The 16,548-nt window shown below is 42.3% G+C and overlaps 2 protein-coding genes across 2 annotated transcripts in view; one reads left to right on the top strand and one right to left on the bottom strand.

Annotated features, from left to right (window-relative positions):
* ZNF71 (zinc finger protein 71) overlaps nt 1-16,548 on the bottom strand; it is a 192,131-nt gene that overhangs the window by 28,128 nt on the left and 147,455 nt on the right. The gene's annotated exons all lie outside the window — the stretch shown is intronic.
* The window catches only part of LOC121484708 (olfactory receptor 10A7-like), a 2,365-nt gene continuing 1,393 nt past the window's right edge, over nt 15,577-16,548 (top strand). Inside the window, exon 1 of the mRNA XM_041744270.1 lies at nt 15,577-16,540. Coding sequence (XP_041600204.1) covers nt 15,577-16,540 — 964 coding nt within the window. The remainder of the gene's footprint in view (nt 16,541-16,548) is intronic.

Raw genomic sequence — 16,548 nt, 5'->3', positions numbered from 1 at the left:
AGGTTAAGGGAAATAAATGACAGCATCAGAAGGAAAAATCTACGTTTAATAGGGGTTCTAGAGGGCGCCGAAAGGGACCAGAAAGCATATTTGAACAAATCATAGCTGAGAACTTCCCTAACGTGGGGAGGGAAATGGGCATTCAGATCCAGGAGATAGAGAGAATCCCCCCTAAAATCAATAAAAACCACTCAACACCTTGACATTTAATAGTGAAACTTGCAAATTCCAAAGATAAAGAGAAGATCCTTAAAGCAGCAAGAAACAACAGATCCCTAAACTTTATGGGGAGAAATATTAGGTTAACAGAAGACCTCTCTACAAAGACCTGGCAGGCCAGAAAGGGCTGGCAGGATATATTCAGGGTCCTAAATGAGAAGAACCTGCAGCCAAGAATACTCTATCCAGCAAGGCTCTCATTCAGAATAGGAGAGATAAAGAGCTTCCAAGATAGGCAGAAGCTGAAAGAATATATGACCAACAAGCTGGCTCTGCAAGAAATATTAAGGGGGACTCTGTAAAAGAAAGAGGAAGTCCAAGGAAACAATCCACAGAAACAGGGACTGAATAGGTATCATGATGACACTAAATTCATATCTTTCAGTAGTAACTCTGAACGTGAATGGGCTTAATACCCCACAAAAGGTGCAGGGTTTCAGACTGGATAAAAAAGCAAGATCCATCTATTTGCTGTCTACAAGAGACTCATTTTAGACCTAAGGACACCTACAGCCTGAAAATAAAAGGTTGGAGAACCATGTACCATTCAAATGGTCCTCAAAAGAAAGCAGGGGTAGCCATCCTCATATCAGATTAATTAAGTTATCCCAGAGACTGTAGTAAGAGATGAAGAGGGACACTATATCATACTTAACGGATCTATCCAACAAGAGGACCTAACAATCATGAGTATTTATGCCCCTAATGCGGGAGCTGCCAAGTATATCAATCAGTTAATACCCAAAGTAAAGACATACTTAGATAATAATACACTTATACTGGGAGACTTCAACACGGTGCTTTCTGCAAATGACAGATCTTCTAAGCACACATCTCCAAAGAAACAAGGGCTTTAAATGATACACTGGACCAGATGGATTTCACAGATATTTACAGAACTTTACATCCAAATGCACTGAATACACATTCTTCTCAGGTGCACATGGAACTTTCTCCAGAATAGACCACATACTGGGTAACAAATCAGGCCTTGACGGATACCAAAAGATTGGGATTGTCCCCTGCATATTTTCAGACCATAATGCTTTGAAACTTGAACTCAATCACAAGAAGAAGTTTGGAAGGATTTCAAACACATGGAGGTTAAAGACCATCCTGCTAAAAGATGAAAGGGTCAACCAGGAAATTAGATAAGAATTAAAAAGATTCATGGAGACTAATGAGAATGAAGATACAACTGTTCAAAATCTTTGGGATACAGCAAAAGCAGTCCTGAGGGGGAAATACATGCAATACAAGCATCCATCCAAAATCTGGAAAGAACTCAAATACAAAAGCTAACCTTGCACCTAAAGGAGCTGGAGAAGGAACAGCAAATGAAACCTTCACCCAGCAAAAGAAGACAATTAATAAAGATTCAAGCAGAACTCAATGAAATAGAGACCAGAAGAACTGTGAAACAGATCAACAAAACCAGGAGTTGGTTCTTTGAAAGAATTAATAAGATAAACCATTAGCCAGCCTTATTAAAAAGAAGAGAGAAAAGACTCAAATTAATAAAATCATGAACGAAAAAGGAGATATCACCACCAATACCAAGGAAATACAAATGATTTAAAAAACTTACTATGGGCAGCTATACACCAATAAATCAGGCAATCTAGAAGAAATGGACACATTTCTAGAAAACCACAAACTACCAAAACTGGAACCGGAAGAAACAGAAAACCCGAACAGGCCAATAACCAGGGAGAAAACTTAAAAAAAATTTTTTTTATTGGACTTCAATTTGCCAACATATAGCATAACACCCAGGGCTCATCCTGCCAAGTGCCCTCCTCAGTGCCCATCACCCAGTCACCCTAACCCCCCATCTACTTCCCCTTTACTACCCCTTGCTCATTCCTCAATTAGATGTCTCTCATGTTTTGTCACCCTCACTAATATTTTCACTCATTTTCTCTCCTATGCCTTTATTCACTTTCACTAATTTTTATATTCCCCAAATGAATGAGACCATATAATGTTTGTCCTTTTCCAATTGACTTATTTCACTCAGCATAATACCCCCCCCCCCCAGTTCCATCCCGGTCGAAGCAAATGGTGGGTATTTGTCGTTTCTAATGGCTGAGTAATATTCCATGGCATACATAGACCACATCTTCTTTATCCATTCATCTTTAATGGACACTGAGGCTCCTTCCACAATTTAGCTATTGCGGACATTGCTGCTATAAACATTGGGATGCAGGTGTCCCGGGGTTTCATTGCATCTGCATCTTTGGGGTAAATCCCCAGCACTGCAATTGCTGGGTCGCAGAGGAGCTCTATTTTTAACTCTTTGAGGAACCTCCACACAGTTTTCCAGAGTGGCCGTACCAGTTCACATTCCCACCAACAGTGCAAGAGGGCTCCCCTTTCTCCACATCCTCTCCAACATTTCTTGGTTCCTGTCATGTTAATTTTCCCCATTCTCACTGGTGTGAGGTGGTATCTCATTGTGGTTTTGATTTGTATTTCCCTGATGGCCAGTGATGCGGAGCATTTTCTCATGTGCCTATTGGCCATGTCTATGTCTTCCTCTGTGAAATTTCTGTTCATGTCTTTTGCCCATTTCATGATTGGATTGTTTGTTTCTTTGCTGTTGAGTTTAATAAGTTCTGTTTTTTCTAAAATTTTTTTTTTGGAGTTCAATCTGCCAACATATAGCATAACACCCAGTGCTCATCCCGCCAGTGCCCCCCTCTCTTGGATACTAGCCCTTTATCTGATAGGTCATTTGCAAATATCTTCTCCCATTCTGTAGGTTGTCTTTTAGTTTTCTTGACTGTTTCTTTTGTTGTGCAGAAGCTTTTTATCTTGACGAAGTCCCAATAATTCATTTTTGCTTTTGTTTCTCTTGCCTTCATGGATGTATCTTGCAAGAAGTTGCTGTGGCCAAGTTCAAAAAAGGGTGTTGCCTGTGTTCTCCTCTAAGATTTTGATGGATTCTTTTCTCACATTTAGATCTTTCATCCATTTTGAGTTTATCTTTCTGTATGGTGTAAGAGAATGGTCTAGTTTCATTCTTCTGCACATGGCTGTCCAATTTTCCCAGCACCATTTATTGAAGAGACTGTCTTTTTTCCACTGGATAGTCTTTCCTCCAGGGAGGAAATTGAAGCAGTCATCAAAAACCTCCAAGACACAAAAGTCCAGGGACAGATGGCTCCCAGGGGAATTCTATCAAACGTTTAAAGAAGAAACCATACCTATTGTACTAACGCTGTTCAGAAAGATAGAAAGAGATGGAGTACTACCAAACTCGTTCTATGAGGCCAGCATCACCTTAATTCCAAAACCAGACAAAGGCCCCACCTAAAAGGAGAATTATAGACCAATGTCCCTGATGAACACAAATGCAAAATTCTCAACAAGATACTAGCTAATAGGATCCAACAGTATATGAGGACGATTATTCACCATGACCAAGTGGGATTTATCCCTGGGATGCTGGTTCATCCATCAACCAGGCTGGTTCATCACTCATAAAGCAATCAACATGATAGATCATATCAACAATAGAAAAAACAAGAATCATATGATTCTCTCAATAGATGCAGAGAAAGCATTTGACAAAATACAGCATCCATTCCTGATCAAAACTCTTCAGAGCGTAAGGATAGAGGGAACATTCCTTAGCATCTTAAAAGCCATCTATGAAAAGCCCAGAGCAAATATCATTCTCAATGGGGAAATACTGGGAACCTTTCCCCTAAGATCAGGAACACTACAGGGATGTCCACTCTCACCACTGCTATTCAACATAGTACTAGAAGTCCTAGCCTCAGCAATCAGACAACAAAAAGAAATAAAGGCATTCAAATTGGCAAAGAAGAAGCCAAACTCTCCCTCTTTGCAGATGACATGATACTCTACAAAGAAAACCCAAAAGCCTTCACTCCAAAATTGCTAGAATTCATACAGCAATTAGGCAGTGTGGCAGGATACAAAATCAATGCCCAGAAAACAGTGGCATTTCTATACACTAACAAAGAGGCTGAGGAAAGAGAAATTAAGGAGTCAATCCTATTTACAATTGCACCCAAAAGCATACGATACCTAGGAATAAACCTAACCAAAGAGGTAAAGGATCTATACCCTAAAAACTACAGAACACTTCTGAAAGAAATTGAGGAAGACACAAAGAGATGGAAAAATATTCCATGCTCATGGATTGGCAGAATTAATATTGTGAAAATGTCAATGTTACCCGGGGCAATTTACACATTTAATGCAATCCCTATGAAAATACCATGGACTTTCTTCAAAGAGTTGGAACAAATCATCTTAAGATTTGTGTGGAATCAGAAAAGAACCTGAATAGCCAGGGGAATATTAAAAAAGAAAACCATAATAAGGGGCATCACAATGCCAGATTTCAGGTTGTACTACAAAGCTGTGATAATCAAGATAGTGTGGTACTGGCACAATAACAGACACATAGATCAATGGAGCAGAATAGAGAATCCAGACGTGGACCCTCAACTTTATGGTCTACTAATATTCGAGAAAGCAGGAAAAACTATCCACTGGAAAAAAAAAGTCTCAGTGTGTAAGGAGCCTCGGTGTCTATTGAAAGATGAATGGATAAAGAAGATATGGTATATGTATACCATGGAATATTACTCAGCCATTAGAAACGACAAATACCCACTATTTGCTTCGATGTGGATGGACCTGGAGGGTATTTTGCTGAGTGAAGTAAGTCAATCAGAGAAGGACAAACATTATATGGTCTCATCATTTGGGGAATATAAAAAATAGTGAAAGGGAATAAAGGGGTAAGGAGAAAAAATGAGTGGAAAATATCAGAAAGCAAGACAGAACATGAGAGACTCCTAACTCTGGGAAACGAACTAGGGGTGGTGGATCGGGAGGTGGGCGGGGGGTGGGGGTGACTGGGTGATGGGCACTGAGTGATATGCTATATGTTGGCAAATTGAACTCCAATAAAAATAAATAAATAAATAAATAAATAATATTATTGCTTCCATCAACAGATCTTTGTTGAGTGCCTACTGTATGCTAAGCTCTGTTCTGAGCACTGGAGATACTGTAGTGAACAAAACAGATCAAAGCGCTATCCTCATGAAACTTGCTTTCTGGTGGGAGAGCCACACAATGTACAAAATGCATGAAGTCCATGGCAACAAGTACAATGGAGAGCATGTTGACTTTAGGCATGGCAGCTTCAATGATATCATACTATAAAAGCTGGAAAGGGAATAAAGAATGCCTGGGTGTTTTGCCTTCTGCCCATAGATCTATAAGGGGACTTGACCCCAAAGAATAAGGAATGGCCCAAGAGACTTGACTTTCATGTTGAGTAAAAGGACCCAAGGAGTTAAATCCTGATACTTTGAAGGCAGAAAGCACAACCTGAAATCTGGCATTGTGATGTCCCCAGATATGGTTTTCTTTTTTAAAATTCCCCTGGCTATTCGGGGTCTTTTCTGAATCCACACAAATCTTAAAATAATTTGTTCTAACTCTCTGAAGAAAGTCCATGGTATTTTGACAGAGATTGCATTAAACGTGTAAATTGCCCTGGGTAACATTGACATTTTCACAATATTAATTCTGCCAATCCATGAGCATGGAATATTTTTCCATCTCTTTGTGTCTTCCTCAACTTCTTTCAGAAGTGTTCTGTAGTTTTTAGGGTATAGATCCTTTACCTCTTTGGTTAGGTTTATTCCTAGGTATCGTATGCTTTTGGGTGCAATTGTAAATAGGATTGACTCCTTAATTTCTCTTTCTTCAGTCTCATTGTTAGTGTATAGAAATGCCATTGATTTCTGGGCATTGATTTTGTATCCTGCCACGCTACCAAATTGCTGTATGAGTTCTAGCAATCTTGGGGTGGAGGCTTTTGGGTTTTCTATGCAGAGTATCATGTGATCGGCGAAGAGGGAGAGTTTGACTTCTTCTTTGCCAATTTGAATGCCTTTAATGTCTTTTTGTTGTCTGATTGCTGAGGCTAGGACTTCTGGTACTATGTTGAATAGCAGTGGTGAGAGTGGACATCCCTGTAGTGTTCCTGATCTTAGGGGAAAGGCTCCCAGTGCTTCCCCATTGAGAATGATATTTGCTGTGGGCTTTTCATAGATGGCTTTTAAGATGTCGAGGAAAGTTCCCTCTATCAGTGTGGTACTGGCACAAAGACAGACACATAGATCAGTGGAACAGAATAGAGAACCCAGAAGTGGACCCTGAGCTTTATGGTCAACTAATATTCGATAAAGGAGGAAAGACTATCCATTGGAAGAAAGACAGTCTCTTCAATAAATGGTTCTGGGAAAATTGGACATCCACATGCAGAAGAATGAAACAAGACCACTCTCTTTCACCATACACAAAGATAAGCTCAAAATGGATGAAAGATCTAAATGTGAGACAAGATTCCATCAAAATCCTAGAGGAGAACACAGGTAACACCCTTTTTGAACTTGGCCACAGTAACTTCTTGCAAGATACATCCACGAAGGCAAAAGAAACAAAAGCAAAAATGAACTATTGGGACTTCATCAAGATAAGAAGCTTTAGCACAGCAAAGGATACAGTCAACAAAACTAAAAGACAACCTACAGAATGGGAGAAGATATTTGCAAATGACGTATCAGATAAAGGGCTAGTTTCCAAGATCTATAAAGAACTTCTTAAACTCAACACCAAAGAAACAAACAACCCAATCATGAAATGGGCATAAGACATGAAGAGAAATCTCACAGAGGAAGACATGGACATGGCCAACATGCACATGACAAAATGCTCTGCATCACTTGCCATCAGGGAAATACAAATCAAAACCACAATGAGATACCACCTCACACCAGTGAGAATGGGGAAAATTAACAAGGCAGGAAACAACAAATGTTGGAGAGGATGCGGAGAAAAGGGAACCCTCTTACACTGTTGGTGGGAATGTGAACTGGTGCAGCCACTCTGGAAAACTGTGTGGAGGTTCCTCAAAGAGTTAAAAATAGACCTGCCCTACGACCCAGCAATTGCACTGTTGGGGATTTACCCCAAAGATACAGATGCAATGAAACGCCGGAACACCTGCACTCCGATGTTTCTAGCAGCAATGTCCACATTAGCCAAACTGTGGAAGGAGCCTCGGTGTCCATCGAAAGATGAATGGATAAAGAAGATGTGGTTTATGCATACAATGGAATATTACTCAGCCATTAGAAACGACAAATACCCACCATTTGCTTCAATGTGGATGGAACTGGAGGGTATTATGCTGAGTGAAGTAAGTCAATCGGAGAAGGACAAACAGTGTATGTTCTCATTAATTTGGGGAATATAAATAATAGTGAAAGGGAATATAAGGGAAGGGAGAAGAAACGTGTGGGAAATATCAGAAAGGGAGACAGAACATAAAGACTCCTAACTCTGGGAAACAAACTAGGGGTGGTAGAAGGGGAGGGGGGGTGGGGGTGAATAGGTGATGGGCACTGAGGGGGGCACTTGACGGGATGAGCACTGTTATTCTGTATGTTGGTAAATTGAACACCAATAAAAAATTAATTTATTTAAAAAAAAGAAGGCAGAAAGCAATGGGAATTTTGAAAGTTTTGGAGCAAAAATGGAGAGAAGGGCGAATTCCTACAAAGAGTATGCAAATTTTAGAGGAACCTCAAATCCTGCTGATAGAGACATGGAGGCCTGGGCTTCCTTTGCTCCCAACAGACTCAGTTTCTGTTGCTTGTAACCAAAGACTTCTAACATACATACATCTGTGCTGTGCCAGGCACAGTGCTGGGCACTGAGGACACTGAGATAAATCAGACACAGACCCTGTCCCCAAGGAACACCCAGCCTAAAGCAGGAGCTAGCTGGTGACATGTCAACCACAGCTCACAGAGCACCCACTGTGTGCCAGTCCCAGTGACATGTTTCATGTATGTCACTTACTAATTCTCATCCTAAACTTTGCAGAAGGCATTCAGAATGAACCTAAATGAGATCATATCCCTTGCTGAGTTAAAATTCTGTCATCACTTCCCACTGTAACAGAAATAAAATCCTCCCAAATATAGACACTTTGCCATGGCTTCTGACCTTATCTCCTGCAAATGCCCTCCTTCCTCAGGATCCTGGAAAAATAACAACAAAATCATGATAATTATCATCACCACCATCATCATCATTTCCATCATCACCATCATCACCACCATTATCATCCTCATCATCACCATCATCATCTCCATCATCACCACCATTACGATCACCACCATCACCATCATCATCACCACCACCATAATCACCACCATTATAATCCTCATCATCACCATCATGATCATCACCACCATCACTATCATCATCTCCATCATCACCACCACCATTACCATTATCATCTCCACATCTTCTCCAGTATTTGTTATCTCTTCTTTTTTCCCCTTCTTTTTAATGACAAACATCATAGCACGTGTGATATGATTCCCATTGTGGGTTTGATTTACATCAGAGAAGGCATATTTTCATCTTAACCTATCTGCTTGCCCCCCAACATGGCTGTGTCAGTTTCTGCACCCACCAGAGGAGTAGAAGAGGACCCATTTGTTCATACCCTTGCCAACATCAAGTACTCTTGCCATGGAACTGGGTTTTTGTACCATAGAGAAGTATATGCCTCTTCAGCTATGTCACAGAGAGAGAGGATGGATAGAATAGAAGGGCTGTGTCCCCACTGCTCATTGGTTGGCACATAAGATAGATAATGAGCCCTGATTCTGAGGTCTTCAGGGAGAATGACAGCCTCAAGGTCCCTGGCCAGAAGTTTATATCTTGTTGAGCCTGCCTTCACCCAAGCTTCTGAGCTGTAGATGCACTGGTTGCTCAGGGTCTTCTTTGGGAATAGAGCCTCTTTTGGCTATTTTTTTTTAAGATTTTATTTATTTAATCATAGAGACAGAGGCAGAGACACAGGCAGAGGGAGAAGCAGGCATCATACAGAGAGCCCTACGTGGGACTCGATCCAGGGCCTTCAGGATCACGCCCTGGGCTGCAGGCGGCGCTAAACCGCCGCGCCACTGGGGCTGCCCCTCTTTTGGCTATTCAGGGAGAAAAGCATGGTTCCCTGAGGATCTGACAAGGGGCAAGAGGTGTGGACACTCCCATTTTGCTTTCTGAGTTGGTGAAGTTCTTTGAGCTTTTGTTTCCTGCTTAATCCATAATCTGAGGTTTACCCTACAGAACAGGATGATGCCAGAAGCATGGTGGTGGGGCAAGGGGACCACCAGGTCATGTAGGCAGACTGACTGAGCTTCACCTTTTCTGGTCCAAAAATGAAGAGCATTGGCTGATCTTCTATAAAACTTTACATCCCACAATTGCAAAATAATTCCTCCCTTCTCCCTTTCTCCCTTCCTTCCTTCCTTCCTTCTTTCCTTCCTTCCTTCCTTCCTTCCTTCCTTCCTTCCTTCCTTCCTTCCTTCCATCTCTCCTGCCCTGTTTCCTCCTTCATCCCTCCACCCCTCCTTACTCCTTCAATTCTTTTTCACCATAACTCATTTTAAAAAGCTAAAACAAGCCCAACACTTACCCACAAAGATGTCCATTGTGGAATTCTCTAGAGTTCTAAAAAAAATGAATACAACTTGATCACAGAGTAATGATAAAAATAAGACAGCACACACATCAAATGCTTGCCATATAAAGGACTTGTATTAAGACTTTTAATGCATTAACTCCATTCATTCCCACCACAAGCCTATGAGGTAAGTACTTTTACTCACTTCATTTGGTGACGAAAATTTCCTCATGTCATTTATGTAACTTAGACTTGTCTGAATATCATTTGCCAATACCAAATGACAAGATATTCACATTAATTAAAATCATGATCATTTTTATTAATATGGAAAATATTCCATGAATGAAACATGCTAAAATGTAAAATGTGATGAAAAACTAATTTTGTTTTCAAAATGAAATCTACGTATGTAATGCATCGAACAGGGATGATCTCTGTGGAATTGCAGATAAATTTTCAGAAGCCTATTTTTTTCTGATTCTAAAGTGTTAAATAAAATTGTGGTAGGAGTCAAATCATATAAAACATTTTATGTACATAAAAATCTGAATGATACAAGTCCAAACTATAAATCCTGATTATCACTTTGAAGTAGGCATTGGTTTCTGCGGAATGTTCTGTTTGTTTGGTACATTCTCGTGTTATCTCAAATATATTTAAATTTTTTATTTTATTAAATTGTGGTAGAATACAAATGACATAAAATTTACTATCTTAACCATTTTAAGTGTACACTTCAGTAGGGTTAAATACATTCACATCGCTGTGCAACCAACTTCCAGAACTTTTTCATCTTGCAAATTAAAATTCTGTACCCATAATGAGTACCCCATTTCTCCTTCCCTGCAGCCCCTAGCACCCACCATTATCCTTTTGACCTCCATGAATTTGACTTCCCTATATACTTCATATGAGTGGATCAAATGTTTTTATAGCAAGTATGGCTTTCATTCTTTCTTCAGTGTCTAAAATTTCTGCAGAAGCAAAATACACACCCATGGTTAAAACTAAACATGTTCCAAGGATGAATGATGACAAATATATCTTGCCTCTCTGACCTCCAGTGAAACTCTCCAGAGGTAGCCACTGTTAACAGAATCTTAAATGTCTTTCCAGAAACATCCATTGCATATACATATGCAAGTGCATGTTGTGGATACATGTATAGATAATACATATATAGAAATGATAGCATATTCTCTACTTGTTATGCACCATGCTTCTCACATATTAATACCATTATTGCAGGAGGAGCTGTAGAGTTTTGCACTATAAGAATACAACACAATGCATTTCCCCAGTCCCATCAGTGAACATTAGGTCTGTTCCAATCTTCTATTTTTAGAAATAATACTTAGCTCTAACTAACCTCACACACAGACCTTTGAGTGCACATGCACATCTGTCAGTAGGACAAATTCCTAGAAGTAGAATTGCAGGGGCGAGAGATTTCTTGAGTGTTCATGTGGACAGATATTGCCACAATGCCCTCCAAAGAGTTTGTTTCAGTTTATGTTCCTGTTAACCATGTATGTGAATGCTGGTGGGAAGATCTTTGTAATCATTCTTAAAGTCTAGGGATGGAGGGGCTGCCATGAGAGGTGATAAGCTCCCTGTCATGAAAGGTATGTAAACAGGGGCTTAACAACTACTTGGTGGGGATGTTGTCTTGATCATGGCTCCAGAATCACAGGAGGGAAGTGAGCGAGGTCACTTGAAGAAACTAAAGATTCTGTAATTAGTGACTGCATCCATAGTCTAGGAAGTGTAGTTTACAACCCATCAAATGTTTACTGAGTTATCACCCTCAACATCTTTGTGCATAAAAGACCAGAGATCAGGTTCCATGCCTCTCACTGATTCCCCAGTGTTGAGAAAAATGGTAGGACTCATGTCTGACATGTGCCCAGATATCCCCAGGAAATAAATTTGCCCTCACAACATGGAGGGTTAGATCTTCTTAACTCCAACTTGCTTGTGTGGAAGCAGAGGCTCTGTGAGGGAACAGAACTGTCCCAAGGCCACACAGGTAGGAAGGGGCATCTAGGACTATCATTTGTAATAGTAACAACAATAACTATTATTGAGCTCTTATTAGGCATTGTATTGAGTAATCTCAGTTAAAACTACCATCATGAAGAAGGTATAATTATTGTCCCATTTCACAGGAGATGAAACTGAGTAATATATGAATAGTATAGGAACACATTTTCCTTGAAAAATATTAAATTTTTATAGTAAAACTAACATCTCATTTATCTACACTCACATGTGTCTTCTCTGTCACCACCTGGCATTGTGTTCTTCTAGGTTAGGTTTCCCAGTGGTTATTGTTCAAAGTTTCTGACATGCAATTTCATTGGATTCTCATGGCCCTGAGATAGGTCTTTTTTCAACAATTTTTTTCTCCCAGTTTCTTTACTAGGGAATGGAAGTTCAGAGAGACAATGGAAGTTCAGACCATGATCACATGGTCAGGAAAAAGTAGAGCCTGGATTTGAACCCTGCTTTGTTTGAGCTCTGCTCTTGATCTCATGGTTCCAAGGGAGTGGAGGACATAATTCTTACTGGGTGAGTGCAAATGGGACTACTACTCCATGGATAATTCCATCCTCCATGACTGAGAGAGGCAAGAGGAGGGGGCGTTCTATGTGGACTTGGGGTATATAGGACAAGCATGTGGGAGGAAATTAATGTGTTACTTTATAAACTATTATCTGCTATGTGTAGAGGCTGCATAGGATGGAGTTTATCCTGAAGCTGGACACTATGGGTTCAGATCAATGCTTTTCCATTTACTTAGGCAAACTTACTTAACATCTCTGGCCTCAGTTTCCCCATATGAGAAACAAGGAAGATACAATAACAGAACTTCACATAGTTGTAGTGAGTGCCCAGGTAAGGTGAGCAATTCTTATGCCATCCTCCTCTTACAGAGGAGAATATGGAAATTTGGAGAAGTTAACTCAACGTCTCTCTAAGTAAGCTCATTTGATCCATGACTTTGGAAATTCTCTCTGTCCTTACAACTCCCAAAAGTTTATCTCCGTGCTGAAGCTCTCATCTAAACCCCAGGACTGCAAACCCAGTGGTCTCCATGACAACCCAACTATGATCTCTCACAGGGCTTCACACTCATGTCATGCACTGGGGTGTGGACCAGGTAGTTGGAAATGCTTGAGTGTGAATATCTGGTCCACTGCTTACCAGCTGTGTGACTTTGGAGAAGTTATTCAATGTAAGAGTGCTGGTTTCCTCTTGACTTTGAGCAAGACACATTCTCTGTACGTAGTTTTCTTCCCCCCCCCAATTTTGTTTTATTTAATTTTTTCCAGGTTTATTAAGATACAATTGATAAATAAGTTTGTATATATTTAAAGTGTACAAGGTGATAATTTGATATAGGTATATATTGTGAAATGATTTCCACAATTACCATCATCACCCACAGTTAAATTTCTGAGTGTGCATTGTAAGGACACTTAAAGTTTACTGTCTTAGCAAATTCCAAATAGACAATACAGTGTTATTAACTATAGTCACCATGCTGCACCTTAGATCCTCAGAAATCATTCATATCTAAGAGGAAATTTGTACCCTTGGCTGATATCTCATTTCTGCATGCTCCCAAACCCTGACACCCACCATTCCACTCTGTTCCTATGAATTCACTTTTTTTGAAAAAAAGATTCCATATCTAAGTGGGGTCATACAGTATTTGTATTCCTCTAACTAATGCATAATGCACTCCAGCTTCATACATGTTGCTGCAAATAGCAGATTTTCCAGCTTTTTATGGCTGAATAATATTGTATTATTGGAATGATATATATATATTCTCTATATCACATTGTATATGTATATATTATTTTATATATAACGTAGATTTTATACATGTAATTATATATATTTTTCTTTGTCCACTTATAAATCAGTAGATACTTAGGTTGCTTCCATGTCTTTGCCAGTGTGAATAATGCTGCAGTACTGGGCATTTTATGAGGGTATAGATGACTTTGAGATAGTGATTTCACTTACTTTGGGATACTTATATTCTCTGGGTTTAATTTTCCTCACCCAGAGTTCTGAGACATAGGTTTTTGACTAAGAAATCTACCTATAGACGAGATGAGGCTCAAGTCATCCTGCTGGAATTGCAAGGTTAGTAAATGGCACATGTGGAGCTTCAACACGTACTCCCTAACTACAGCTCCTTACCGTGCCATTTAGCCAGATGCCACGTGGTCCAAGGTTGGCATGATTTTAGGGCCAGGTGGAGAAGTGTGGGTATAGCCAGCATGAGGTGGGAATGCCTGTGCAATGGGTGAGCACCTGGGGAAATTATAAGAATGTGTTAAAGTGGAGGGTGTGGTGAGTGCTGAGAAGAGATCCTCTCCTTAGCTAATCAACAAATATTTTTGAGCTAATTCTGTGTGTAGCTCACTAATCTAGATTAGGATGTAGACACTAATCTAGGTCCTGGGGAGCTTCAACATGTAGGAGATAGATGTCCTGCCATTCAATAAATATTTACTGAGCATCTACTATGAGCCAGGCTTTGTATTAGGTGCTGGGGAGAAAATCATGGGTAGACAGAGGTTCATGCACACAATCAATTTTGATGGAATATCTAATGCAAGCTAGACATGACACCAGATGTTGAGATGCCAGTATAGAAAAGCTTTGCCCTGCTTCTGAGGAAGTTATCCTCTGTTCCCTCAAGGCAGCATGATGTCAGGGAACAGGTCTGATTCTCTTATTCACCCCCAAATCCCAGCCTGTTACGGCACCTAGTGCAGTGAATTCTCTCTGGCTAAATAAATGAATTAAAAAAAGGGGGCCATGCCTCAAGGGGCTTTGAATGCCGTAATAACATATTTAAGCTTCATCTTGTATATAACAAGAGTGTAGAAACAACTTCATGATGTGGATTCACTTAACAAACACGGATGCCCCTGGACTGACTTACTATGTGACGGCCCCAGTGCTCATAACTTGGGTGTATTGTCATTTATTCTTCACACACACACACACACACACACACACACAAAGCTCTTGTGAGAGAGAAGTTACAGTACTGTATAATGGAGAGTAAGTTGAGCTGGGCATTAAATGGAAAGGTGTCTACTCCCATGATGCTCATAGTCCATAGAAGGAAACAGATTATTGAACAAAAAAAGTAAAGTCAATTTAATTCCAAACTGAGTATAGTGGAAAGTGTGGCTGGTTACATTCTCTCTGGCCATCAGGAGAGGAGACCCCGAAAAGGTGATATCTGAGAGGAGGCCTGGAGTATAGGAAAGGTCCAAACACACCCACAGGTAGGGGCATGCAATTGTGCAAGTGCAAAGCCCTGGAGAGAAAAGGAGATCTCTGAAGCTGGACTTGGTAAGTGAGAAGATCAGAAGAAGATGGGGATGGAGACATAGCCAACAACCAATCCTCACAGACCTTGGAAAGGGAACCAGGGACACAAACAGACAGGGAACAGCATATCAAAGGACAGAGATGGCAAACACAAAGGCCCTGAGGCAGGATCAGGCATGGTGGATGCAGCTCCATGGAGGAGAGGTCAGAAGGTGGGTGGGCCAGGCCAGTCAGGGCTTTGTGAGCCTTGTAAGCCCCAGGATCTCCTACCAGGCTCATGGGGGCCCTCAGGGAGGGCCCCGCACATGGCACGAGCTTATCTGCTCTGCGCAGCACCCACTGGGGAGACAGAGCCCCGGCAGGTGCAGCTCTGCTCTCCATAGCCTCAGCTCAACCCGTCCCCTCCCGCAGGCTTCCTGCCCGCCACGTCCCCGCCCGGGGCCATGCCGACCGCCTGGGCCCCCCCGGGCGCCCCCGAAGCCCCCCCCTGCGCCAACCAGAGCTGCGCTCCCAGTGAGCTGGTCCTGCTGGGCTTCGCGCACGTGCCCGCGCTGCGGCCGCTGCTCGCCACGCTCTTCCTGGCCATGTTCCTGCTCACGCTGCTGGGCAACGCGCTCATCGTGCTGCTGACCGCCCTGGACCCGGCCCTGCGCGCGCCCATGTACCTGTTCCTGCGCCACCTGGCCCTGGTGGAGATGTGCTTCTCGCTGGACATCGTGCCGCGGCTGCTTCTGACCCTGCTGCGGCCCGGGCGGGGCGTGTCTCCCGCCGGCTGCGCCCTGCAGCTGCTGCTGGTGTTGTCCTGCGTCACGTCCGAGTGCTTCCTCCTGACGACCATGGCCTGGGACCGCTACGTGGCCATCTGCAGGCCTCTGCGCTATGGCGCCATCGTGAGCCCGCGGCTCTGCAACCTGCTGGCCGCCACGTGCTGGCTGGCTGGCGTCCCTGTGTCTCTGGTCTTCACCATCTGGCTGTTCCGCTTCCCCTTCTGCGGGCCCCGAGGCATCCGCCACTTCTTCTGTGACATCGCGCCTCTGCTGAGCCTGGTGTGTGCAGACACCAGAGTCTTCGAGGCCCACGTGTTGGCGGCCACGGTGCTGGTTATCATGGTTCCCTTCTGCCTGATAGCCGCGTCCTACACCAAGATTCTGGCCACCGTGCTGCGGATGCCATCCGCCAGGGGGCGCCACAAGGCCCTGTCCACGTGCGCCTCTCACTTCGTCGTGGTGCTTCTGTTTTATGGCACCACGGGGGTCATCCACTTGCGACCCAAGGCCAGCTACTCCCCGGAGAGCAAGCAGGTGGTGTCCTTGTCCTACACCCTGGTAACCCCCATGCTCAACCCCCTCATCTACAGCCTTCGAAACAAGGAGGTGAGGGCTGCCCTGGGACGCGTGTGTTGCCATGGCCAGGAA

Source organism: Vulpes lagopus, chromosome 2 (genome assembly GCF_018345385.1).
Source record: "Vulpes lagopus strain Blue_001 chromosome 2, ASM1834538v1, whole genome shotgun sequence".
Classification (NCBI taxonomy): Eukaryota; Metazoa; Chordata; class Mammalia; order Carnivora; family Canidae; genus Vulpes; species Vulpes lagopus.
Note: the sequence above shows the minus strand (reverse complement) of the source record. Positions and strands in the feature narration are given on the sequence as shown.